The following is a 24723-nucleotide window of genomic DNA, read 5'->3' as shown; positions in this document are numbered from 1 at the left end:
ACACTAAAAACAAAATTTATAAATATTCAAAAGACTATTTTACTCTTTTCCAATTGTTTACTAAGTAATAACATGGAGGGTAAAATGGGCATTTCACAAAATAATACCATGGGATACCAATCCCATGGTTTCTATCCCCCGTGGGATAGGATTGTCCTATATTTGTGGGACTAATAGCCCGAGAAGACTATTAGTCCGGAACAAAAAATTTCAAACAAACAATGGCCCCGTTTGGTAAAGCTGTGGAAAAGTAACTATAACTTATAGCCTAACAGCTTATAACTTATAACTGTAAAAATAAGTTAATTTTTTACTTATAAATTAAGCTTCTCCTCTCCCACTCAAAGAATAAGTTGATTTTTGACTTACAAAAAGGTATAAGTTGTATTATTAAACTGAACCAAACATGTCAAAATAGCTTAAATTAAGCTAAAAACTGAAATAAGCTGGAAATAAGCTCTACCAAACAGAGCCAATGTCGGACTAATAGTCCAATCCCACACCCTAATCCTTCAAAACAAACACAAGCTAGATATATATTTGTATTCCAATACTAATAGCGTTTTTATTTTCTTCCCTACCCTTTTCATATTGACCACTCCCACAGTTACTCTTCCATGTATATATATATATTTTAGATAATCTCCATTGCCTTAGCAGCAAAAAGTTGAAAACTTACAAACTTAAATTATACCAAATATATGAAAAGTAAAGTTGGTAGGCTGTCAACAATTTTAAAGAAAAGCAATTAATTATCAGCCATACATGCTTAATTATTGTTTACAACAGAGACATCACTCACTACACACACATGATGGTCATGCAAGAGGCTGCTTGTGTAAATAAAACCTATCAAGTACAAAGGTCTCTTTTTATCAAAATTCATCAAATTTACCTCGCAAATCGCAGGGTCCATTCTGCAGCTAATTCATCATGTTTTGCTCTATCAGCCAAGTACAAGCGAGCAATGCCTGGAACAACTGGCTTATCTACAAGAATTAAGCATGTCAGTTGATTAGTAGAACAATATATATCTCAGTTGAACAAAGTAATTGAAAATAAAAGAAGGTAGTTGGATTGTCAAATTCTTAAATTAAACCCAAATTACTGCTCAAGATCCAAAAAAGACATGACAACCTATAATCCTGCCTCAACCAGGTCACAAATTGAGTGGAAATACTCACATGTGTCAGGGTTAGTGAACATAGATTTCACTGCAAGGAGCACTTTTGATATCGTCAGGGCTGGACTCCAACTGTCTTTCAGGATGTCTAAACTAACGTTGCCAGTAGAATCAACATTACAGTGGTAGATTCGAGTTCTGAACACCACCTGCAGTCCTGAACCTAAAATTATAAAATAAAAAGATGGAACAATAATAATGCCCAACAATGTTACATGCACTCTTCTATTTCTCCCAGTAAAGTCTTGCCCATTGGATAGAATAAATTCAAATAAAACCCTAACACTAACATGAACACGAGTGTTTGGATCAAAAGTTTTTCTTGATGATCATAGTCTTGTAGGAATTGTAGAATTTGCTTTAGGCTTCCAAACCTATTATACTTATTTATCCATGCATTAGGTGCAGCATCATGATGGCAAGGACTCCCTCAAACGTTGTACTCCTTAAAGCATGTATAGTTCGAAAAGATCCACCTATATTTTTCACACACATTTTCCCTTTCCCTTTTCAAATCCATGAACCAAACCAAATGCAGCCTAAGGGGGTGTTTCAGAATTGGTTTTTTCAGTGATTTTTTTGATTTTTTTACGAAAAGATATATAAAAAAGTAGATAATGATTTGATGTCTTGTAATAATATTTTGATTTTTTAACTTAAAAAGTTCCAAACAGGGCCTAAATCTTATGTGACATTTAGTCTTTGAGGAGACAAAATAAAATTAATGTGTTAAGTAATTCTCAGTATTTATTTGGAATGTTTTTGAGTATACCTCTGGAGGTTTGAAAGGATATTCACTTGGAAATGTTATGTCAAGAAAAAAGATGCCATCTTCATAAGGTGTTCCTACAAAAAGAATGTGAAGAAACCCCGTTTATAAAAACAAACTGGACAAGTAAGCAAGATTAGAACATTTTTTTTCTAAAATCATTTATTATGTGCAGTGAAGGTAAGCACCATAAAACTAAAATACCATTTAGAAAATACTGCAAAGTTAGTTCATATTTTACATTCAAACAACACATTCAAGAGCCCAAGAAATCCAACAGAGAAAATGGGTAATGCAAAATTGGACCTGTTATCTTATGTGCCTGTATTAACAACCAATCATTACATTGTTTTTTTTTTTTTTTTGAAGAAATAAAAATGTTTACTTTAAATTGAGGATCCAGATTCAAAAAAAGACAAAGCACGACAGTAAGAATTTTAATTTTCCGTTCCTTTTCCCCCTAACTAGTACCCTAACTAACCCTAGTACACTAACATGTAAATTTTCAAACAATATTCAACATTGAGCATTATCATTTCAAATTCAACGAGAGAGAGAAAGAGAGAGAGGGAACCAGAAGGACCAATGAGGGTGGCGACCCAGTGATAGAGATTGTCGCCTTTGGGGCCGGCGGAGCAATCGGAAGGAGGGTCGAGGTTGAGGTCGGACATCTCCTTTTGAATTCTCTTACCTGACGCCGACACCGATGTCGTCGACGGCCATGATTTTCCCCTTCCTCCTCCTCCTCCCGCCGACGTCCCTGTGCTGGAGTTCATTTGCTCTCTGTACTACTTGTGCTCTCTCCCCTCTCTCTCTCTCTCTCTCTCTCTCTCTCTACACACAACAGAGAAGGTTTGGAAGAGAGAGAGGGCCCTGTGTGGATATTTTGAAAGAAATTTTTTTTTTTTTGACTTTAGTGGTTTTTTTTTTAATTATGTCAATTTGTTTTTACATTTTTGTCTGTCTTATCGTGACGAAGATAAAAATTAGTCGAGTATGTATTTTTGTGAAAAATTTCAAAAAAAAAAAAAAACACTAAAGATGAAAAGTTAAAAAATGTTGCTTATTTTGATTTTTTTTATAGTTTTTTAAAAATTTATAATTTAGAAACCTAAAATTTTTTGAAAATTTTAAAAAAAAATTCACTAAAAACAAAAATAGGTAAAGTCAAAAAATGCATTTTCCAAAACACTCCCCAAAGAAGATGGGTAAATTACAATTTGCCCCCTTTATATTTGATCTTTTGTATTTATTTATAAAGTTAATTTATATTCAAAATTATATAAAAAAAATACTGCATTAACTATTACATAAATATTTAAAATATATTATTATATTTAGATTTGTGTCAAAAGTGTCAATTATATAATAAAATATGGCTGTTGATGTATTATTTTGGACAAATTACATATACCTCTCTTGAGGTTTGGCTAAATTACAGGTTTTTCTTGAGATTTCGAAAATTACATCCCGCCTTCTAAGATTTGCATTTTCATAACAATTTACCCCCTGAGGTTTAAATTTCATAACAAATTACCCCCTAATTTATTATGCAAATATAGCATTCAGGGAAAATTTGTAATTTCTCAAACTTCAGGAGAGTATTTATAATTTTGCCAAACCTCGAGTAGGTATATGTAATTTGCCTTATTATTTTTTATCTAATTCTAAAAATAAATTAATTTTTAAATTAAATTGAAACATAAATGATTAAAGTAAAAATAAATAAATTTTCAAAGTTAAAAGGAAAAAAAGGACTCAGGGATTGTTTGGAATGTTTTAAATAAGTGTACTTTTTGATTTTTTATGAAATATAGGTTGAATTTAAAGTGATGTGATAGAAATGTGATTTAAATAACAACAATGATTCATCCCACTAAAAATATCACCACTAATAGCACTAATGCATTAAAAAAGTAAAAAAAAAAAAAAAATACAACTCCAAGACCAAAACATCACATCATTAATGACGGGACCCACTGCCACCTAATTAGTGGGAGCACTAATTAGTGCTCCCAAGTATTTTTCTTTAAATAAAATGATATGACTTAAATAAAATAATAATTTTTTAACTTTTTAATTTTTTAGAAGATGTGAAACCTAGTTTATATATAAAGAAAGTGTAATTTATCAAAGAAGATCAAATCATTTGATGGCATCGTCAGAATTATAAACGATGTCATTGGTCTCTTGCTTTTCTTTTCTTTTCTTTTCTTTTCTTTTTGTTGCATATTTGAGTGAAATTTTGGTTACAACCTTGATTCAAAAAAAATCCATTGATGTTTCTCCCAAAAATCACTTTTAATCATTTTTACATAAGAAAAGTATATCTCTAAATATAACCATTACTTTATTTTTTGTGAAGGATTTGAGATGACTAACAAAATTCTAGGATTGTTTTGGAAATCTTTAAATTTATCCCTATAATGAATTTAAATATATCTGGTATATTTAAGTTATTCACACATTTCAATATTTTTTTTAGAAAAGATTTAGAATAATTGTGAGGTGACAACTCACATTTTTTACGCATTTATTTCTGTCCTATTTAAAAATTTGTTTTATGTCTATATTTGAATGTGTTCTTTCTTTTAATAGAATTTGAGTTAAATTTTGTACAATTTTATGAACAATAGGACATAGATCAATAAATCTAAAATAAATGACTAGAGGTTATGATCTACAAGTAGAATAATTATTTTAAATTTTAAAAATTAAAATAATCAGATTATTTCAAATTCTAACCCAATAATCATAGCGCACGTGTAACTCAAAAGGTTCGTAGGTTCCACTCACCCTCCATATGTAAAAACTAAATCCCAACTCAATAAACACATTTCATTCCAAGCTCTTTTTTTTTTGTCATTCCAAAATCCAAAATTCATCTTCCAAATGCTGTCACCATTTCAAGGAACAAAAGTCTAAAAGTCTTGCAACAATATACATATGCACATGCTCACTTGCAAAATAAAGAAGAGGAGAGGAAAGGAAAGGAATTAAAGAAAAGAATCAAAATTGACTAAAAATGGGATATGATTAACAAAAATGAACATTTGAATCATCAAGATGAACTGTCAAAGCTCGAGAATTTCCCATGATTTCATTGCAATTTTCAGAGCAGTGACTAATTACGCAACCCGGAATGAATCGAGCAATATCAATGCAATAAATCCTAAAATCAACGACCCAAACTCTGGAATTTGAATCCTCGAACTCTCTCCAGTGGAAGGAGTAGTTGGTCCAAATGCAGCGGTAGGCGAGATTATTGTACTTGAGCCCGAATTTGAACTGTCCCAAAAAAAATATTAAATGTTATAGGCCAGACCGAGACAAAAAAATAGGTGCCATTTTGGAACTTTCATAAAAAGCCACGTTTTTTATCATTTTCCAAATACACAAGTGGCTAAAAACGCAACAAAATTAGTTTGGGAAAGGCCAAAAACGCAAGTGTGAAATTACAAATTAGAACTTATGACCAAAAAAAAAAAATTCTTATGTTGGGTAAGGATATTTTGGTCATTTTAATTTGATTTGACACCATAAATAAATATTAAACTAAAAAGCAAAAAGTCAGCTTTTTACCAACTTCTCAAATCACTTTCCAAAAAACTAAAAAGCTTGGTAAAAAGTCAGAAGTCAATTTTTTACTAACTTCTCAAAACACCCCTAAATTTAGGAACATGTGCAGATCGAAGTTCTCACCTTCCAGTAAAGATACACGTTCCATAGCCTGCAAAAAAACACACATCAATAGAAAAAATAAGAGGAAATAAAATAATGTAATAAAGTACAGGCTTGATTCATAATGTATAAAATAGTAGTATCAAAATATCAATGAAATAAGAAAATTAAAAGGAAAGGAAAAGAAAAACCCGGCAAACATACAATACAAGAATGTAAACCTATTCAATTGGTATATGCATCCAATTAAGCCAAATACCCATGGCAAAATTTGCAACAATGAAAAAGATAGTTCTAACTTTTGAATATATATTGCATCACTCTAAAAATTAGTAATCAAGTACCCAGAGATATAGTTGAGCATAAGCTCAGGAAACCAAAATACACAACTCAAAATGATTAACAATATTATCAAAATCTATAAGGCTGCGGAGCGGATACAATACAAGGCATATCAATAAAAAAATAACGCCCAATTAGTACGCATTAATGTATGTTTGGGAGGAGGGAAATTGACATTATCAATGAAAAATAAAAATAAAGATTGGATTATTGAATGGAAAAGAAGGCGGGGGCCTTTCCTGAGAGCCTAAAGCCTACTAAAAACTGCAGGCCTAAAAGCTTTATGTGAGCTTGACTAAAAGGGCCTCTAGCCTGGCATAGAATGACATTTTTAAGAAAATCAAGGAATCACGTTTGGAAAATTGTTACTTCAGTGAAATGGCATTGTGAAAAAAGAGTTAACAAGGTTGAGCAATGCTCTCCCATTTAAATCCTTCATTTTCTCCTCAAAATGAAAGAGACCAATCACAGCCATTATTCACTCAAAGAAAATGGTGAAAAATGCAAGTGGCAAAATAAATTTCCAGGAAAATATGTTCCAGACCTGTAAATGAGTATTTCTTAAATAAATTTTATGTAAATTGTGAAGCAATTCATAAAAGATACAGCGAGAAATGAAGCCCAATTAGCAAAATATTAACATAGACCCAACTATAAAAACCTACCTTCAATGGCGACAAAATCCCACATTTTCATCTTAGGTCTGTGATATCCAAGAGCTACAAGTAATGCAGTCCATCAATAAAATCAATGCCTATGTATATCTAGGTTAGGTATTAAAAGCAACTTCCAAGAATAATGTACTATTTTTGGTACATTGGAGGCCATAGCCTGGGGGAGGGGGGGAGTTGCCTGTGGCAAGACTCAAACCGTTAACCTAATGTAATTTAATGAACACCAAAGTTGAGCGTCAGTTTGTCTCAAGCTTATTTTGTAGTGATTCCTCAAAGAATAATGCATCATTTTCCAGGCAAAAGCCAAACTAAGGCATGTTATAGATATCGATATATCATACATACCGATCATCTAAGTGTTAGCACCATTAAAACTCAATTTCCCTCCAACATTGCTTCCACTGACATGTCAAATACCAATCACCGGCCTTCCAATTTTCACAAGCACAGAGGCTTTCCAAAGATTCTATGTGTCTACATAAGAAGTATTGGTAGCCACAAAATCCAACTCTGGATAAAACCAGATTGAATTGTAAGACATATCAAAAAGAACAAAAGAAACAGAGCTCTGAATAACACTATAAGTTTAAGAAACGACAGCAGGAACTTACTGGGATCAACAGTAGTTGTCGTGGCTGTACCACCAAAGTCACAAGTTCCACCAATGCTATGCATCTTTTGATAATAATCATTGTAAGCATAAGAAGCATGGCTTCGTAGAGTATCAGGGTTATAACATCGCTGTCCCGGTTGAATAGCACTGCAGTTAGCATGACCTTGACCACAAGCCCAATTCAGTCCATTTTGCAACTTATTGGTATCAGCACCTTGTTTTGCAATACAAAAAACCGAAGAAGAATTCCCAGAGATTTGACCAGTAGTACTCGAACTCAGAGAATACACAGCAGTCCCATTGGTATAAAAGAGACCCCAGTTTCTCTCCAAGGCAGGCCCAGGCCTCTTGTCTTCATTGAATAACTCATAAATATATGTATTGATGGGAAAAGTAGGCTGACTAGGTGGACCTGAACCATTTAACACACGCTGAATCAAGTTATTGTTGAAGGTTTCAGCATTCTCTGCAGTGGCATCGGGTTCATTGGCTCCACCAAGCCATGGCCACCCAGTTTCTGTCACGACAATTGGGATCCCTGAAAAATTGAAAGCTGCCATAGAGTTATAGGCAGCATCCACCATAGCGTCAAACATGCTGTTATAGTGAAAAAGCGTGTTCGGGTCGACAATCTGTTTGACTGAGGAAAGTGGTTGAAAAAGAGCGTAATCGATGGGAAAGATGCCATTGCCATTAATGTACCCATAGTAAGGATATGCGTTTAACATGTAATAAGAATTTGTGTTTTTTAAAAACTGAAGGATTTGGAAAATTGTAGAATTCCATGTAGAATTGAAGCTGGCGGTCGAGGGTGGAAATGGCCTAGCAATTATATCCATGGATTGTGGGGTTGATACTTTGATTTGATAATTTAGGTTCGCAGCAACTAGGGCTTTGTGAAGGTAATTCATGGCGGGAACCAAAACGGGAGCGGCATTTGGGATTGAAGTAAGGACCTCACTGCCAACAGCAATCGCAGTGATATTCGTCGAAGGCAAGTAAGCAGCAACATTTCTATTAACCCATGTCGCGGCTGCTGATGGAGATTCTCCTATCCCTAAGACTTCCTCGTTAGTGACACTGACCATAACTTCAATCCCGGTGTTTGACAGAGCATTCAGCATGTGAGCATCGGAATCAAAAAGGCGCACGTGAGTTGTTTGAGTGGTTTTAAGAATAGCAACCACTTCTGAAGCTGGCGGCAGGTTGGTAACATCGGTGCCTATGTTTATTCCTACAAATGCAGCTGATGCATTGGAAAGCATACCAATTAAAAGCAGGATACTTTTGAGACATATTTTGGGCATCATCTGATTCAAGAAATCTTCAACCTGAACTTTCACTCTATAGAGTGTTTCTTCACTCACGTTTAACTGACATTACCACAAGTTCATGGCATCAAAAAAATAAACCAAATAAAGAACTTAAATAAAGCTCCAAATCTACGGAGAAAGAAACTAAAAAATTAACTTTAACCACAAAATAATCTGGAACCATGCCCCTAAAATAGTACAGGTCACACATTAAAAAAAAAAAAAAAATCAAAACTGTAGTCATGATGCGTAAAGAAGGATCAAAACCTTCTCTACTTTTATATAAATGAGAGAGAGAAAGAGAGTGTTGAGTGAAGCATCTAGGTTTTGTTTAGTGATCGATGGGTGAATAATTAAAAAGGATTTGGAGAGGCACTAAAATTTAAACAGTTATGTTGAAACTATGAAATTATGATTAACAAAAGTTCAACCTCTTAAAGGGGAAGACAGAGGAAGATGAATAAATATCTGAAAAACCTGCAACCAAGAGAGCAATCATGAAAGAGAGAAGGAATATTTTGATCCCATTAAAAGAATGTCACAAGAGGGGTCATGATGAAAGAGTTAAAAGCTCAAATCCGCAACCAAGTAGAGATGTGAACCATATATATTACATTACACGTATATATACAAGCTCAAAACACAATGTACATGGGTGAGTAAGTACATGAAAGGATTGCAAAATCAAGACATCATACTGAAACTATATTCAAGAAATAAGAGTTATACATATTACATTGCATGTATATGTACATGCTCAAAACACAATGTACATGGGTGAGTGAGTCTATGAAAGGATTGCAAAATCAAGACATCATGCTGAAACTATATTCAAGAAATAAGAGTTACTTAAAAAAAAATTAAACATAAACGTGGAAAAAAATAAATGAATATTAGAAAACTACTTTTTCCCGATTAAAAAATAACAATTTGTTGAGGAAACATGATCAATGGATTCACGAGATAAACTCTCTAAAAATTAAAAACATAGTTGCACGAAGCGCGAGCAGGGACAGGGTTTAGAAGAGTTTAAGGTTGGCAGCGGCAGGGGGAGTGATTTTCCAGAGCAAGGAGTGAGGCCTCAATCCTCATAGTAGGAGTTTCCCTCCACTAAGATTAAAATGCTTGCTGAATTTCAAGTAGATAATAATCCCCACTCATGTCAACTTTTGTGTCAAAAATTCATAGATAACTGGAATTCATCTCAAGCACATCTTCAATCATCCCAAAACCCAAACAAATTGTTTATAAAAAAAAAAAAAAAAAAAAAGGAAATAAAATAAGAAGGGCAAGAAATAGGAAAAACAACAGAAACCCATTACAAGTTAAGCCTAAACTCAGAGAACCCACTTAGCAAAACACCCAATAAACATCATCACCCAAAAGAGTACCAACAAGCAGAAATCAAAAAAACAGTGAAGAAGAAGAAGAAGAAGAAGAAGTAGAAGAAGTAGTACCTGGCTATAGTGGCTTAGCTGCAAATCCACCCTCCTCTCTCAAGAGAACTCAAAAGAATTAACAAAACCCTAAAAATTTCAAAGACAGAGCTTCAAGTTCAAGCCTCAGAGACAAACTTGACAACCCAGAAAAGAGAATCTACTAAAGAATTTTGAAATTTTGCAAAACCTCACAAAGAAGTTAAAAAGTCACACTTACACGTGGAAACCATAACAGCAAAACCTGGCGCTCTCTCTCCCTTTCCCTCTGTGCACTTGATAAAAACTCTTTCACTTTTAAATGCAAAATAATTGACTGTATTATTCACCCCCCCAAAAAAAAAATTGACTATACATTACCCCGCCCACATCCCCTTTGACAAATTGATAAATACATTTAATAACAAATATAATATAATATAAATGCATAAACAAGTTATAGAAGAAGCTACAGAGACCTCTTCAGTGGCAGCTTTTTCTTTCTTTCTCATATCTCAGGCTCCCTCTGTTCAAGACCTCTCTGTTCGTGAATTTTGTCTTGTGGCTTGTCTTTTTGGTTACTAAAAGAAATTAATACTAGAAATACAGCCAAAAAAACAAAAAATAAAAAATATTAAAATTTTTACTAAATACTCTCTGTTCAAGACCTCTCTGTTCGTGAGTTTTGTCTTGTGGCTTGTCTTTTTGGTTACTACTAAAAGAAATTAATGCTAGAAACACAACCAAAAATATAAAAAATAAAAAATATTAAAATACTCGTACAGGTATAAGATCTATACATTCATGCAGGACCATTTATGTGATATTTGATAAAAAAATTTAAGATTTCAAGTATTTATTAGGGTCGTTCAAAAAAAAAAAGTATTTATTAGAGAAATTATAATATATATGAGTAATATTAGAGACTCAAAAGTTCTATTAAATGTTTCATGTGGATCTCACACTCATGTAAGACATTTGATAAAAAATTTGATAGAAGTTTTAAAGTTTCTAACATTTTTGTATATATATTGTATCATATGAATCTTCCTTATGTTATTTTTTTCTTTAATTATGACTTATGAGTTTCTTAGTTATATCTCATGTTATGTTTAATAATGATATTTTTTTAATTATGACTCGAGAAATATAAAATTGTATAATTTTTTCTTTAGTCATAATATGTATATGATAAACACTCTTTAAAAATATGTAATATAATGTTTCCTTATTTATTATAAAAGAATAAATAAATTATTGATTCCTCAAAGAAAGTACTTACCTAGTACATTTAAAAAATAAATAAATAAATAGAATGAAAAGGAAGAAGAGAAAAAGGAAAAAGGTAGTGTTATTCCCACTTTTCTTTTATTAATCCAACGCATTATTGAAAGAATTGCAAAAATTAATAATAATAATTTTTTTATTAAATATATAAAGAGTTCCTCTCTCAAACCTTTTCACTTTTTCTTTTTTCATCACTTGAGAAAGGGAGATAATTTTGTTAATTGTGCAAAAATTATTTAATAAGAAAAAAATTAAAAAATAAAAATTTGTGACATCCAAAAAGAAATAGAGAGAGAATACTAATCAATAAAAAGTGATTGACAAGTTTGGACACTTTTTGTAATTCTCCCTCCAAAAGCTTTCTGTGTTTTCTCTTCGTCGGTTTTGAAAAGGGAGCTGAAAAGTCAGTATGTGGATTGGACCAATTATTGCAAATTCCCTTTTCTCTTCTCTGTGGGAAATCTGATTTTATTGCAAATTTCCAAATTATTTTGAACGGATGGAGATGAGAACCATCATGAAAAATGACTAGTGTATTATACACATCTTGAAACATCCTGAAAAAATGACTAGTGTATATTATTTAGTTCTAATTATTTTTTACAATTATATTTTCAATAAGATTATTCTTATAAAACAAATCAAATTATTCAAACTTCTTTTAAATAAACTTAAACAATCTATTACATTATCTGGCTTGATTATTTGCATTTTAAAAAAATCAAATTCCTCAAATTCAATTAAAATTAATTTAAAAAGACTCAAAAAATAAACCAGCCAAACTCAAATATATTTTTAAAGAATTCATTAAAAGCTTTTAACAGTATGTTAATAGACTTCACTCATGCATTGTCCTAATCTTCAATAAACATTCGATTTTTTTAACTTCTTACTGACTTTTGACCCTTTTAATCGAAAGTACACTTAAAAGGAAGAGAAAAACCGAAAGTTGTTGAATTCAAAAGGTTCCCCTCAAAACTAAAAGATTTCAATCCTAGACCTAGTTTTTTGAGTATATTATAATGTTGTAGTTATGAAACACTATCACTAAAAACATTAATATGGTCCAACCAGAATACAAGAAAATGTCCAACCACAAAGATTCATAGCATCCAAACAGAACCAACATCCAACTTCAAATCCAATCAAATACTACTACAGCACCTCAGTCGGTCAAACAAATTTTGTTTTTTTAAAACTAAATCTGATATTAGCAGGGAATAATCTCAGTTTAGTAGTCTCACTGACTAGGAGATTCATCCCTCGGCTCCCTCGAGTAATCTACAGGATTTGGGCTTCTGCTACGACTGGGGCTCCTGCTCCTCACAGGAGAACGCTCCCTTATCGGACTTTGACTGCAGCTCCTTGAACCGTTATAGGGTGGAGAATGCTCCCTCACCGGACTTCGACTGCGGCTCCTGGATCCATTATAAACAGCAGGAGACCTTGAGTATGACCTCTCTCGACTGCGCCGCGAGTATGACCTGTCTCGGCTATACCTTTTCTCCTGAGGTGAAACAGACCTGCCCCATTATCACAAACACCAGACAAGGTTAGCAATGCCAACGGAGAAATGTACGAAAAATATTCTAAGCACCAAGAAAGTTATCTGCAAATGAACACAGTGAAAACCCAGAAAATAGAAGAAAACAGATATTCTTCCCTAGAAAAATAAGGAAAACAGTGGGTTTTTTTCCCAATCTTTTCTTTGATAAACACACTATGGTTCAGTTTGGCTAGACGGAGAATACATGAAAGTGAAAAAAAAAGGGAATTTTTTTTGTTTTGTTTTATTTTTTCAGATAGGGGTTCCTAGAAAGTAATGAAAACTAAGGCTGTGTTTGGTTTTGTTTCCAAACAATGATTCTACACCCATATTCCAATATGATGTTTGGTTGGAATTTTCAAATCACATTTCCACAACTCTACTGAAAACTCTGTCTGGGACGCGTTTTAAAAAAAAAAAAAAATTCAAATTTGGCCTAACCGGTCGTCCCACCGGATGTCCCACCAGATGTCTCACCGGTCGTCCAGCCGGTTGACCGGAACAATAGAATTTATTTATTTATTTATTTTTATTTTTTTGCAATTGACATATGTTAATTTTTATATATTCGAAAAAAATATTTTTAGAATTTTTTGTGTGCTTTAATAGAATTTTGATTTGTATGTTTGGTTATTAGTTGTAAGTTTTTGTATCAAATATCATATGTCACATCAAAAATTCCCCACTCAATTCAAAACTCTTTTACCAAACAAATTTTCCACACTCAAATCATAATTCTAAAACTCACAAACTCAAAATACAACTCATACTCTCAAATCATATTTACGAAGCTCTATCAAACGCAACCTAAACTTTCCTATACAATTCAAATTAGCTTGTTAGATAGGGTTTCTGATTACACGCAAATTATTTTTCACACAAAACTTGATAGCTTATTTCGTTTCTCTCTTTGCCCATGTGCTTCCCCTCCACAACTACATATTCTGCGGTGAGTGATCTATAATCTATATTATCATGTTTTCTAAATTTAATTTTTTCATCATTTTCTTGCAAAATTTCCATCCTAGTCAAATGCATACAAGAAACTAAAAAATCATTTCTATTTCCTTCCTTTAACTTCACTTTCTACCACTTTATCATCTGTTTCATTCTAATCCAACGGAACCTAAGGGAAGCAGGTGAGAAATTGTGGCTTCCAGAAAAAAGACCAAATTGCTAAGGAAAATAAAAGTAAGAGGACTATATTGCATACCTTGAGATTTGTCTTGGCTTAGGTGGTGAGTCATAGTCACGGCTGCGGGATCGCGATCTTGCATAGCGTGGAGGTGGAGATCGAGAGTACCTAGGTGAGCGAGAATACCGAGGCGGAGATCGTCTTCTGTCATAAAGTCGATCCCTGCATGTAAGCTTTTTAACCCAAGTACATGTATACAGGGGGGCACACTACCACTAACTAAGCCAAAGAGAACAGATTTATACATTTCATGACAAATAAAAATAAGACAATATGTTAAGCATGATGAATGTGTGTGTGGGAGAGAAGAAAAACCTACCTCCCCCCACCACGCTCCCTAGCCCTCATATCAGATGGCTTCTTCCTATTCTCTTCCGCAAATACAACAGTCAACTGGCGCCCTTGAAGAATTTGGCCATCCATATGATATTTAGCTTCGGCAGCATCAGCAGGATCTACATATTGGACAAAACCAAAGCCCCTTGGCTCCCTGCAAAATAGGGGGAACAATACCAAACCAAAAAACAAGAGAGGATGAAAACAAGTCTTAAAAAAAAAAAAAACTGGAAAGATGATAGAAAAATGCTGCCCAAGCCATGGACCCCTTTGGGGCTGTTTGAATAACAAAAGGAGCCCAGTCAGCATAGGGTAGCACAACTGGGTTTTTATTATTCAATGTGTTTGTGACTTACATCTATGAAGATTCAGCTTCCCCATATAAAAAATTGTTATTTTGGGGGTTCAAAACCAACACTGGAGTTGGTTTCCACTTGAACAAGTGCGACACGTGAAGACACCCCTATTCTTTTAGGAAAATTCCAAACAGCCCCGTGGTATTAAAATTTTCCAGGATTATCCCAGTAATGAAACATGGCAAAATTATCCCCATTAATACAACAGGCCATGTTTAGCACATAGAGCAAGCACTTGGCATCTGACCTTGCAAGTGTCAGTTTTAAGATGACACGAAATTCTTCAAGACTTGAAATCTTGAAATCTTCACAATGTATAGAAACCCAAATTCCTTCCAATCTTCACTACCATTAACATCATCTTGAACACAACTCTTACTACTTGATTCTCTCAACAGAACTCTTAATACTTGATTGATGTCTTCAAAACTTTTATTTCACTGTTAAATCTCAACAACTTTAATAAAGCAACCCAAGTTGAGATAATAAAAGAGTAGAACATGAATAAGATATCAACCATCCAAAAAACTTAAAGGGGAAAAATAAAACAATCAAAATGGTAGTATTAGTTTAATAAACATGTCAATATGATCAAACAAGGAAGTAAAGGTCCACTTGATAAATAGGAGCTGGTTCATTAGGCAAAGTAACTTGGAAATCTCATTACTCGTGCTACACAAGCTCACCCAGTATAATAATCTCTTGGAAGGTAAATGTCCTTAAGAGCGCCAAATTGCCCAAATGGTCTCCGGAGGTCTTCTTGCCTGTGCAAGAGCATAAACTACAAATATAACTAATATGGAAGAGCACAAAAAAAAAATTAAAATAATAAATAAAATAAAATAAATGAAATAAAGAATATTTTAATGAGAACCTAAGCTGCATGAATAACATAGAAGCATATATGATTGGGCACCTCAAGGACACTCCTAGACACATGTTTGATATTTGCTTAACCTGTCACTATGGTTTAGAGATAAAATTCAAAATTTTGAATATTTGACTTGACACTTCTTGGACTGACCAACACACATTAGGAGCATGCATATGTACCCTTGAAAATAGGAGGAAGACATCCACAAGGTCCAACCTTCTGATTATGACTTGAAAAAAAAAAGAACAAAATCAAAAACAAAATAAGGGGAAAAAGAAATGGACTTTATCCATATAGCTACAAGATTTCTCAGGCAGGTAAATAAGATAATTGCAAGGAACAAAAAAAATAATAAGAGAATGTAAACTAAATAACAGAAGAAAATATAAGTACCAATTACCAAATATAATCAAGTCATACGATATTTTCCTAGCTTCATCTTGCATGTTATGCATTAGTGAATGAATAGAGACAGAAATTTAATTAAAATTCTACATTTGTCTTCCTACAAATTTTGCCCAAAAAGATTTTCAAGCATGCAGATCGTTCGGGTTAAATTATAGTAGAACTGACTAACGCACTACCATTTGACAAGTCATCTTTGCACTCTTATTTATGCTTGTTGATTCTTTAGTGTATTTGTGTTTTGTATTAAGTAAATAAATGTGAAATAAATGCACATGTAACAGACAACTGTATAACATAAGTTTGAGAAACTTCAAATACGTGCTCTGACCACAAAGATTCACACGTTGTCTGCGTGAGCCTGCAGTAACAAGAGAACACAACAAACTTTGTTACACCTCAGCCCCGGAAAGAATGAAATATGGACATGCAATTATGTCTACAACATAACCATCTAGGCCCAAATTATGAGGATCAAACAGAACTTTTTCATGGTGCTTCCATGTTTAATCTTTCTAAGAGGCTTTGATTGGTAGTTGAGAAGATCTTTTCCTGGGAAGGCCAGCTGGGGTAATAGGGTCTTTCTAAGATGGCCTTCTTCGTTTGGTATGCAATGCATGTAAAATTTCTTGCCATCTAAGAAGCACAGGTGGGGGTGCAGGTGCGATACAGGTACGCCGATACAACAAATTTTTTAAAAAGTAGGATACAGGTGGGTACGCCAATTTTTATTTTTGTTTTTATAGTAAACATTCAGCATACAAATTAAAATTCAATAACATAATTAAAAGGAGAAATTACAACAACAACAACAACAAAAAAAAGAGTAAATCATTTTTCAACAATACCAATACTAAGTAAATTGACGAGCTATTTTAATGTCACTAAAAAAAAAATAACAATTTTTTCACTTCCAGTGGCTGTGGGTCATTCTAACAATTCAAATAACAATTTTTTCACTTCTAGTGGTTGTGGGTCATTCTAGACTTGCAAGTTGCATGCAAAAAATATATACACATATATCAAGGGAAAAAAATGAAGGAGAGTTCAAGAAAGAGGAAGAAGAACCGAATCAATGAAAGAGAAAATCAAAGGGGAGAATCGAATCAAAAAATAAAATAAAATAAAAAGAAAAAGACAGATTCGTTTGCTGCTAAGAGAAAAAAAAAATGAAAGAAAGAGGAAGAAGAATCGAAGAAAAATGAACCAAAAAAACAGAGGATCGACTGTTCGTTTACTACGAAGAAAGACACAAAAAATCTATAAAAAAAAATGAAAGAAAGAGGAAGAAGAATCGAAGAAGAAGAGGAGGAAGAATCCAAGAGAAACTCACTAGATTGTGTTCTTCAAAGGAGAGAATCAGCACCTTCTTGGAGCCGATTGTTTTCTCTCTTCTTGAGCCAACTATATTTCTTTGAAGGCGGAGGTATTGAATAGAACAAGTAACCCTAATTTCATTTGTTTCATGTTTTAGTTATTACAAAAGAATCCCAAGTTCTTCTAATTTTTTTAAATGGACCAAAACAATTGCTCCAATACCCTTAAAATTGCAACAATTCTGTTTTTTACCCTTTGCGTACCCAAAAACATACCCTTTGCGTACCCATTGCATACCGGGATTATACTGACCATATAAAACGTACCCGGTGCGTATTTGCCATACCCGGTATGCGTACTCGCACCCGATAAGTACCAAGCATGTGTACGGCAACATTTTTGTGTATGGCAACAGTTTGATAAGAAGGTAATGATGGTGAATTAGTGTTGCATGTGCAAATAGGATTGCGAATTGGGAAATTGTCACTTGATCCTTTGTCAAGTGGTGAGTAGTTAATCTCTCTCGCAAAGAGTCCCCCCCCTTCAAATACTTGGTCTCCCAGACAACTTTCTCAAGAAGTCTCATCAACTTGGCCACCTCCTAATCTTGTAATTGTTGATGTAGTAAGATATCCCACAAAAAAAAGCCTATTTACCCTCCATGAAAATAGTCCACCACTATAGCATTCTTATCAACTACAACATTAAAAACAGAGAAAACCTTCTCCAACCTCTCTTCCCCGTTCCATGGATGGAGCCAAAACATCACACTCCTCCCCATCCCTCATCACCATGCAAATGTTTTTTAAAACCCAACCCAACCCTTACAATACAATAAACCTCAAATGAGGTCTAATCCCCGCAAACACCACACCCATATTTTGCAGCCACTATCTCCTCCTCATCCTCCCCCTCCACCAATCACCATCTATCATGTTCACATGCAAACAATCACTTCTTTAACATAGCTTGATTAAAAAAAATCAACTTCCTAATACCCAAACCTCTAGAGTGCAGACTGTGTTCCAACCTAACAAATAGTATGGGACAACTTCATTCCACAATAAATAACTAACTTTTCCAATCTACTTGCAACAAAGGATGGAATAGAAAATACAGACACAAAATACGTGGAGATTGAAAACCTCCTTCCCTAGTTAGAGTGCAGATTGTGTTCCAACCTAACAAATAGTATTGGGACTACTATTTAACTTCATTCCACAATAAGTAACTGACTTTTCCAATCTCCTTGCAACAAAGGATGGAATAGAAAATACAGACACAAAATACCTGGAGATTGAACATTGACCAATCTCTTTTAAAAACTTGCAACAATTAAATTCCAAGCTACCCGACCTTTAGGAGCCAAAAGGCAAATTCAGAGAAGTAAAACGAAGGGACCTGACACTGAAGCAGCATGCATCAACAATAACCCATCCAATTGAGCATCTCGCCCAAACAATAATAATGTTTAGCATAAAAAAACGAGACATAAACAATGAAGTTATCACTAACCCACCTTGAAGGCCTTCACAAAACCTCCTCATTGTCCTTATCCACCATGCCACTCAATACCTCCACAATTAAAATGAACAAAATAGGAGACAAATGATCCCCCTTGTCTCAAAGCCTAACCTCTAGAGCTCTGGAAGAGAAGCCAACCAAGAAAACATTCACCAAAACTAACTACCTCACCACCTTAGATACGTAAAACTAATCCACTTCCTCCAGTTGGCAACAATTCCATAATGTCCTTCCGACCTCCCTCCTTAGGCAAGAGAGCATAGTGTTATGCATTCAAGCTCAACGTATGGTTGGTACATTTTCAAGTTAATGTCCCTAGGAACCACACTACATAAGCCACTCAACACCAAATCAATAAAATTTTAGTCAATTTATACATGAAATGAAATTAAGGCATTTTCATTTAGCCTTTAGAACCTATATATTGCACCAAAAACTAATTCAAAAAAAAAATGTACCCACCTAATGAAACCTTAAGTTTATTATAGGTTATAAGATGATCAGTGAATTGCATAAGAGACCTCTTGTCAACAAATTCTAGTGATTCAAATTACAAAACCATTTTTATAAAGCTTCATGTCAATATAAAAACCTTTAGGATCAACAACCGTAAATAAGTACAACAAAATAATACTAAAAACGGCATGAATAATCACATTATTTCAGTACATCAGACAACAACCAACAAGAAAATTAACAAGCACAAACCTACAATCACGTCGAAGGTTGCGAACTAAAAGACTAGTCGGAAGATCTCTGCTGCGACCACCATAGCGACCCCTTGGGCTAGGACTCCTCCCTCTTCTTCCATAGCCCCTTGGTGGCGAAGGGGTGTAACTCCTTCCCCTCATTTATACAAACAGATCAAATATCTGCCCAATTTAAGGAAGCAAATAAGAAAAAGAAAAAGAAAAAAAAGAGCATTTCAACGGCAATCAACACAGCTTCTACAAAAATAACTAAAACACAACATATTCTAAAATAATTGGGTGCCTTTCAGAGACGCCACAGAAAGAAACTTCCCTCCAGTAGATGCCACCAACAATCCTCAAGAAAAATTATTGAAAGTTGAAAAAAAATAAAATCTTTGACATCTCTTCCCAACAAAGTCAACAAGTTCACTATGTACAATGTCAAGAACCCTCAACAAGACGCAATCAGATCTCTAAACATCTCCGTCGTATATATATGGATCTGAAGCAATGAAACCGCTATGGCTCATTGGCTATTCTAAAACACATGTTTTCACAGAACAAACCCTAGAAAATTAAACATGAATAATTATCAAATTAAAAGAAGATCAAATGGTGAAATAGATAGATATATATATATATATATATATCATGCAAGCATACCGTCAAACAGTCCGTCAAACCATAAAATTGAACTAGAAAAAGAAAAAACGAAGATCGTGTCGATCAATCAGCAGATTTTCACAAAACTCATCATCATACACACACACACACACACACACACACACACATATATATATATATATATAGAGAGAGAGAGAGAAGAAGAAGAAGAAGAAGATTCACAATCAGAAGAGGTATACCTGATGAGAACAGTGAGAAAGTTGGATCGCCGATTTCTTTCTCTCAGTAACAACGATTGCTTCTGCTGGAGACGGCGCTGTGAACCGTTTTGGGGCATTAGGGCAACTCCTCCTATAAAAACACCATACGTATATATGGCGGTGCCACGCGTCACTTTTTTGAGAAGGGGCACACCGTAACTGCTGTGTGGCGACAATACCTTAAACTTATTACTAAATAAATTTGAAGAAAAAAAAAAAATATATATATATATATAGTAATCTTCAACTTTTTACTAAGGTTAATGATGTAAAAATATATATATTTCACAGTGTAAAAAAAATTAATAAATTATTTTTTATTCAAATAATTAACGAATTATTTGGTTAAAATATAATTAAATGTTGTTTAAATTAAACAATTTTAATAGGTTTTAATATAATTATGTCAAAACTTGTGTTTGGGATGCAAATTTGGAGATAAAATAGTTAATAAAGATAAAAAAAATATTAAAATAGCTAATAAAACAAAGGTCTCTTTTGGAAAGTGCAAAAAAAAATTAATTTATTGATTTATTTGAGTCACATTATTTATCTACTTTTTTATACGTTTTTTCTTTGTAATAAATAAAATTTTAAATTTTTTTTTTTGCACTTCCCAAAACAATTCAAAATGTCACATCTAAATCATAACTATTTTATTTTTTCTCTCACAATCATCGAGTCAATTACAAAAAAAACTAACTATTATTATTTTAAATATAACTTTTTTAGCCAAATTAAAATAATAATAATAAAACTAATTAAAATAGTTAAGTTTCCAAACTAGCCCATTATACAATTTATACTTTCCTAGTCTAAAAAGAAGTCAGTGTAATTTATTCCAAAAATAATTAAATGTAATTTTTTAATTCAATTACGAACTAATTTTTTTATTTGCACAACAAAAAAAAAAACCAAAGCCCATAATCACTTGAGTTCACACTTTCTTCTAGTCATTACTTGTGTGACTGAGTCTGATTAGTTGACGTGTGAGGTTGGACGTTCTCTAATCCTTGGCTTTAAGGCCCATTTATTTTCAAAACTGTGTGAACTTGGCCTAAATGTATAGCCTCAAATCTGTACAATAGTATATCAATCACATTAATTTTTTTTTATTATTATTATTATTATTATTATTTTAATAATGACATAAAGGGTTGCAGAAGCAAGAATTTATTATTGTTTTTACATATAGGTTAGCTTGGTGGATAGGGAAATTCCTTTCCCAATTGAAGGTCAGTCTACAACAAATCTCGTCACTCTATACAATACAATTTTTTATTATTCCCTTCATATAAAAAACAGCAAACGAAAAAAATATATATTATTCATCGACCCATTTTCAAGCCCAAAATCAGGCTCAACATGCATCCCCTTGCGTTTTTTTATAAATAGAAAAAATACAAGACTAATGTATTAGAATGTTTTTTCAGTAAATCCATTATCTAAAGAGTGTTATTCCATAAGATTCATAGTGTTTTATAATATTCCATTAGATCCATTTCATACTAAAAGACCAAAAACACCCTCAAATAAACACGCGCCTATGTGTCTTTCAATCTAATAACTGTCTCTCTTCCCCTCTATTCTTGCGCACGAAATCACGCACAATATTTCTACCATTTCAGAAATCCAAATCCGTATTCCATATCGCCTCAACACCCAGAAGATTGTCTTTGTTCCATCGTCGCATCGTCTCATCATCTTCTTCGTCGTCCCTACACCGTCAATCACCAAAATCGTGAAATCACCATTGTTGCACATCCGCAAGGTCTATCTTCGTCAAAATCACCTTCGACAACTATTTGTGACAACGCAACCTTCGAAATGGCCAAAAAACGTAAGCATTCTACTCATTCGTATATTAAACCCTAAATCTCTTTTTCAATAAACAACATTGTGAACTTTCACAAATATCCTCTGTTTCTATTCATACAATATATAGGACTCCATATTGTTCATACCCTAACCTTTAATCTGAACCCCTCAATCGTAATCCCTAATTATATTTTTTTCCAGTCAAAAACATTATAGTTGCCATTATGTTGTGTTCACAACTGTGAACATTCAAATGGTTTGGAAAGATGTTCGCCAAACCAAATAATTTATGTTGTTGTTGTAGTTATTAAAAACTGTGAACATTCACATTGATTGAAAATGTATAGATAATCAAATTATTCCAGATAATATTCGTGTTGTTGTTCAATGCTGTGAACATTCACATGGATTGAAAATGTTTGGCCAATTCTGTTGTTGTTGTTGTTGTTATTGTTGTTGTTGTTGTTGTTGTTGAAGCTGTGAACATTCACATTGATTGAAAATGTTTGGATAATCAGATATTGTTGGTGTTGTTGTACAATGTTGTGAACATCATTGTAGTAAGAATGTGTATTGCCATACAAATTAGGATTGTAAATGTTCACAACATCCTTTTATATGTTTGTGTTAACATCCACATGTTCTTGAATGTTGTTTATGGTTGTATAAAAATACATTGATTTTTACACACTCACACAATATGTACATTGTGTTTGTGCTGACACAGTCAACATACACATCCATGTACAGATGTGGATATTCACATCCATACACAAACTGTGGTCATTCACACCCATGCACACAACTGTGAATATGCACATCAGCGGCAATGCTATGAATGTTCACATCTATTCCACTATACTAATCACATGAGCCTTGACTTAATTTTTTTTAAATGCTCCATTTTGCAGATCTTGCACAGAAGAAAACCTCAAAGAGAAAAATAGATGAGTACCATGTGAAGGAAGAAAGCCCACGAGCAACTACTACCAGCAATGTTGACATACGACGTGTGAACTACAGATCTAACATGACCGGACTGGTAAAATTAATGAAAAGCACCAAATTCACACAAGTACAGCTTGGCTGCCTGCAACAAACACATTTTTGGCATTTGTTAGATGCATTGAGAAACAGTGAGATCGACCTGGACAAATGCATGAAAAACGATGATGTTGTTGTGCATGTCCTACAAATGTACAAAGCTTCAAAATATGCCTTCTACATTGGGGAGAAGAAGATGAACATACACGACAACGACATCAAGCTAATTTTTGGTGTGGACAGTGCCATCAAGCCGATGGACATATTATATGGTGCGAAACCAAAGACTGGCATTATAAACAAAAGGTGCAAAAATGTCAGCCGCTTGACTTCAAAATGGATACGCACCCTTTTGACCGAGGCATTGAAAGGCAAAAAGAAAGATGACAACGAAGAAGTCGTCCGACTAGTCTGCATGTATGCTTGCCAAAAACTTTTTTTCTCAACAAGCGGAGAGACAATAAGATGGGGCTACTACACACATATGGTCTCATTGGAAAGCATGCAAGAATATGAATGGGCCAAGCAAATTAGAACAACATTGACATCCTCCATTTCCCAAAACGACAAAAAGCCGGCAAAAGTCACCGGTTGTGTCATGTTATTGATGGTCAGTACCAATGTTGTCAAATAATAACTCACACATGTCCTTCAATGTTGTTCATCTAAGCTGAGAGGGAGATTTATGATCTGGAATTGGGCCGAGGTAACGGCCGAGCAGGTTGAGAGCCTAATGGTGCATGGGGCCGAGATGACCGGCGATCCGTCCGGAGATGGGCTGCCAGGACTTGGGCCGAGCAGGAGTTGGGCCAAGTATGTGCCGCCCCAGACCGTAAAGAAACTGCTCGGCAGGGCAGTGCTCGGTTGGACCGAGCTGCTTGATCAGGCGATGGTGGAGCCAGTCAAGCTGAGTGACCGGCGCCCGGAAAGGCGTGGTCAGCCGAGGTAATCGTTTGATCGGCAGGAAGGCTGACCACAGGAGGTGCCCCGGACTCGACTTTGCCCAGATGCCGCCTAGCCTGGTCCTCCTTGGGCTTAGCCAGTGAAGTGCTTGGGTATGAAGCACAGCACGGCCGTGTATAGAGAAGCTCGGCTGCCGAGCTCCAGCTGAGAAGGCAGGCAGTTGAGATTAGGTGATGTTCAGCAAGGTTTATGCTGACTGATGGAATAGCGGAGCCACGTGTCAGGAGATGACTGGGAGTGGATATGGGGCGCAGAGGATATATAAGCATGTTTGCGCCCCCCATACGCATGGAGACGAACACCTTGTAAGGAACTCCTACACTCTAACATTCCTCTCTCTCTCTCTTTATCCTAAGGTGTGTGCTAACTTGACCGTCAGAGAGGTTTTTCGGCCACACACCGTCGGGTAGCTCACCGCCGTTGTGCTCGCAGGTCGATCGGACAGACAGGAACTTGGAAGAAAGGAATACGGGCTTGCTTGAATATTTGCTC

At 34.3% G+C, this 24723-nt stretch overlaps 2 protein-coding genes across 5 annotated transcripts; both read right to left on the bottom strand.

Moving 5' to 3' along the window:
* Positions 1-732: 732 nt before the first annotated feature.
* Positions 733-10186, bottom strand: LOC114277102 (glucan endo-1,3-beta-glucosidase 4). The gene is made up of 8 exons (XM_028218925.2): positions 10033-10186; positions 7261-8635; positions 5655-5682; positions 5084-5240; positions 2527-2737; positions 1956-2029; positions 1185-1332; positions 733-989 (listed from the first exon to the last, which is right to left on the bottom strand). Exons 2-8 carry the CDS (start codon positions 8570-8572, stop codon positions 892-894), a joined length of 2028 nt encoding a protein of 675 aa, XP_028074726.2. The 5' UTR covers positions 8573-8635; positions 10033-10186; the 3' UTR covers positions 733-891.
* Positions 10187-12363: 2177 nt separating this feature from the next.
* Positions 12364-20515, bottom strand: LOC114277098 (serine/arginine-rich SC35-like splicing factor SCL30A). Of its 4 annotated transcripts, none has more exons than XM_028218916.2 (6): positions 20386-20515; positions 19539-19702; positions 15397-15474; positions 14338-14508; positions 14037-14180; positions 12364-12800 (listed from the first exon to the last, which is right to left on the bottom strand). In XM_028218916.2, exons 2-6 carry the CDS (start codon positions 19679-19681, stop codon positions 12518-12520), a joined length of 819 nt encoding a protein of 272 aa, XP_028074717.2. In that variant the 5' UTR covers positions 19682-19702; positions 20386-20515; the 3' UTR covers positions 12364-12517. The 4 variants fall into 4 exon arrangements, with proteins under 4 accessions (XP_028074717.2, XP_028074718.2, XP_028074719.2 ...); XM_028218917.2 differs by having other exon boundaries at positions 14037-14162; positions 20386-20512; XM_028218918.2 differs by having other exon boundaries at positions 14037-14159; positions 20386-20512.
* Between the last annotated feature and the right edge of the window lie 4208 nt (positions 20516-24723).

The sequence above is a fragment of the Camellia sinensis genome, chromosome 12 (assembly GCF_055761805.1).
Source record: "Camellia sinensis isolate YWXY chromosome 12, ASM5576180v1, whole genome shotgun sequence".
NCBI lineage: Eukaryota > Viridiplantae > Streptophyta > Magnoliopsida > Ericales > Theaceae > Camellia > Camellia sinensis.
Note: the sequence above shows the minus strand (reverse complement) of the source record. Positions and strands in the feature narration are given on the sequence as shown.

Coding starts and splice junctions, on each gene's coding strand:
- LOC114277102 (XM_028218925.2), bottom strand. CDS start 8,572: ATGATGCCCAAAATATGTCTCAAAAGTATCCTGCTTTTAATTGGTATG. Junction 5,683..7,260: donor GACAACTACTGTTGATCCCA/GTAAGTTCCTGC, acceptor GTTTTTTTGCAG/GCTATGGAACGTGTATCTTT. Junction 2,738..5,083: donor TCGATTCATTCCGGGTTGCG/TAATTAGTCACT, acceptor CACAAGTAGTAC/AGAGAGCAAATGAACTCCAG.
- LOC114277098 (XM_028218916.2), bottom strand. CDS start 19,681: ATGAGGGGAAGGAGTTACACCCCTTCGCCACCAAGGGGCTATGGAAGA. Junction 14,509..15,396: donor CCAAGAGATTATTATACTGG/GTGAGCTTGTGT, acceptor CCTATTTTGCAG/GGAGCCAAGGGGCTTTGGTT. Junction 12,801..14,036: donor AAGCCAAGACAAATCTCAAG/GTATGCAATATA, acceptor ATAATGGGGCAG/GTCTGTTTCACCTCAGGAGA.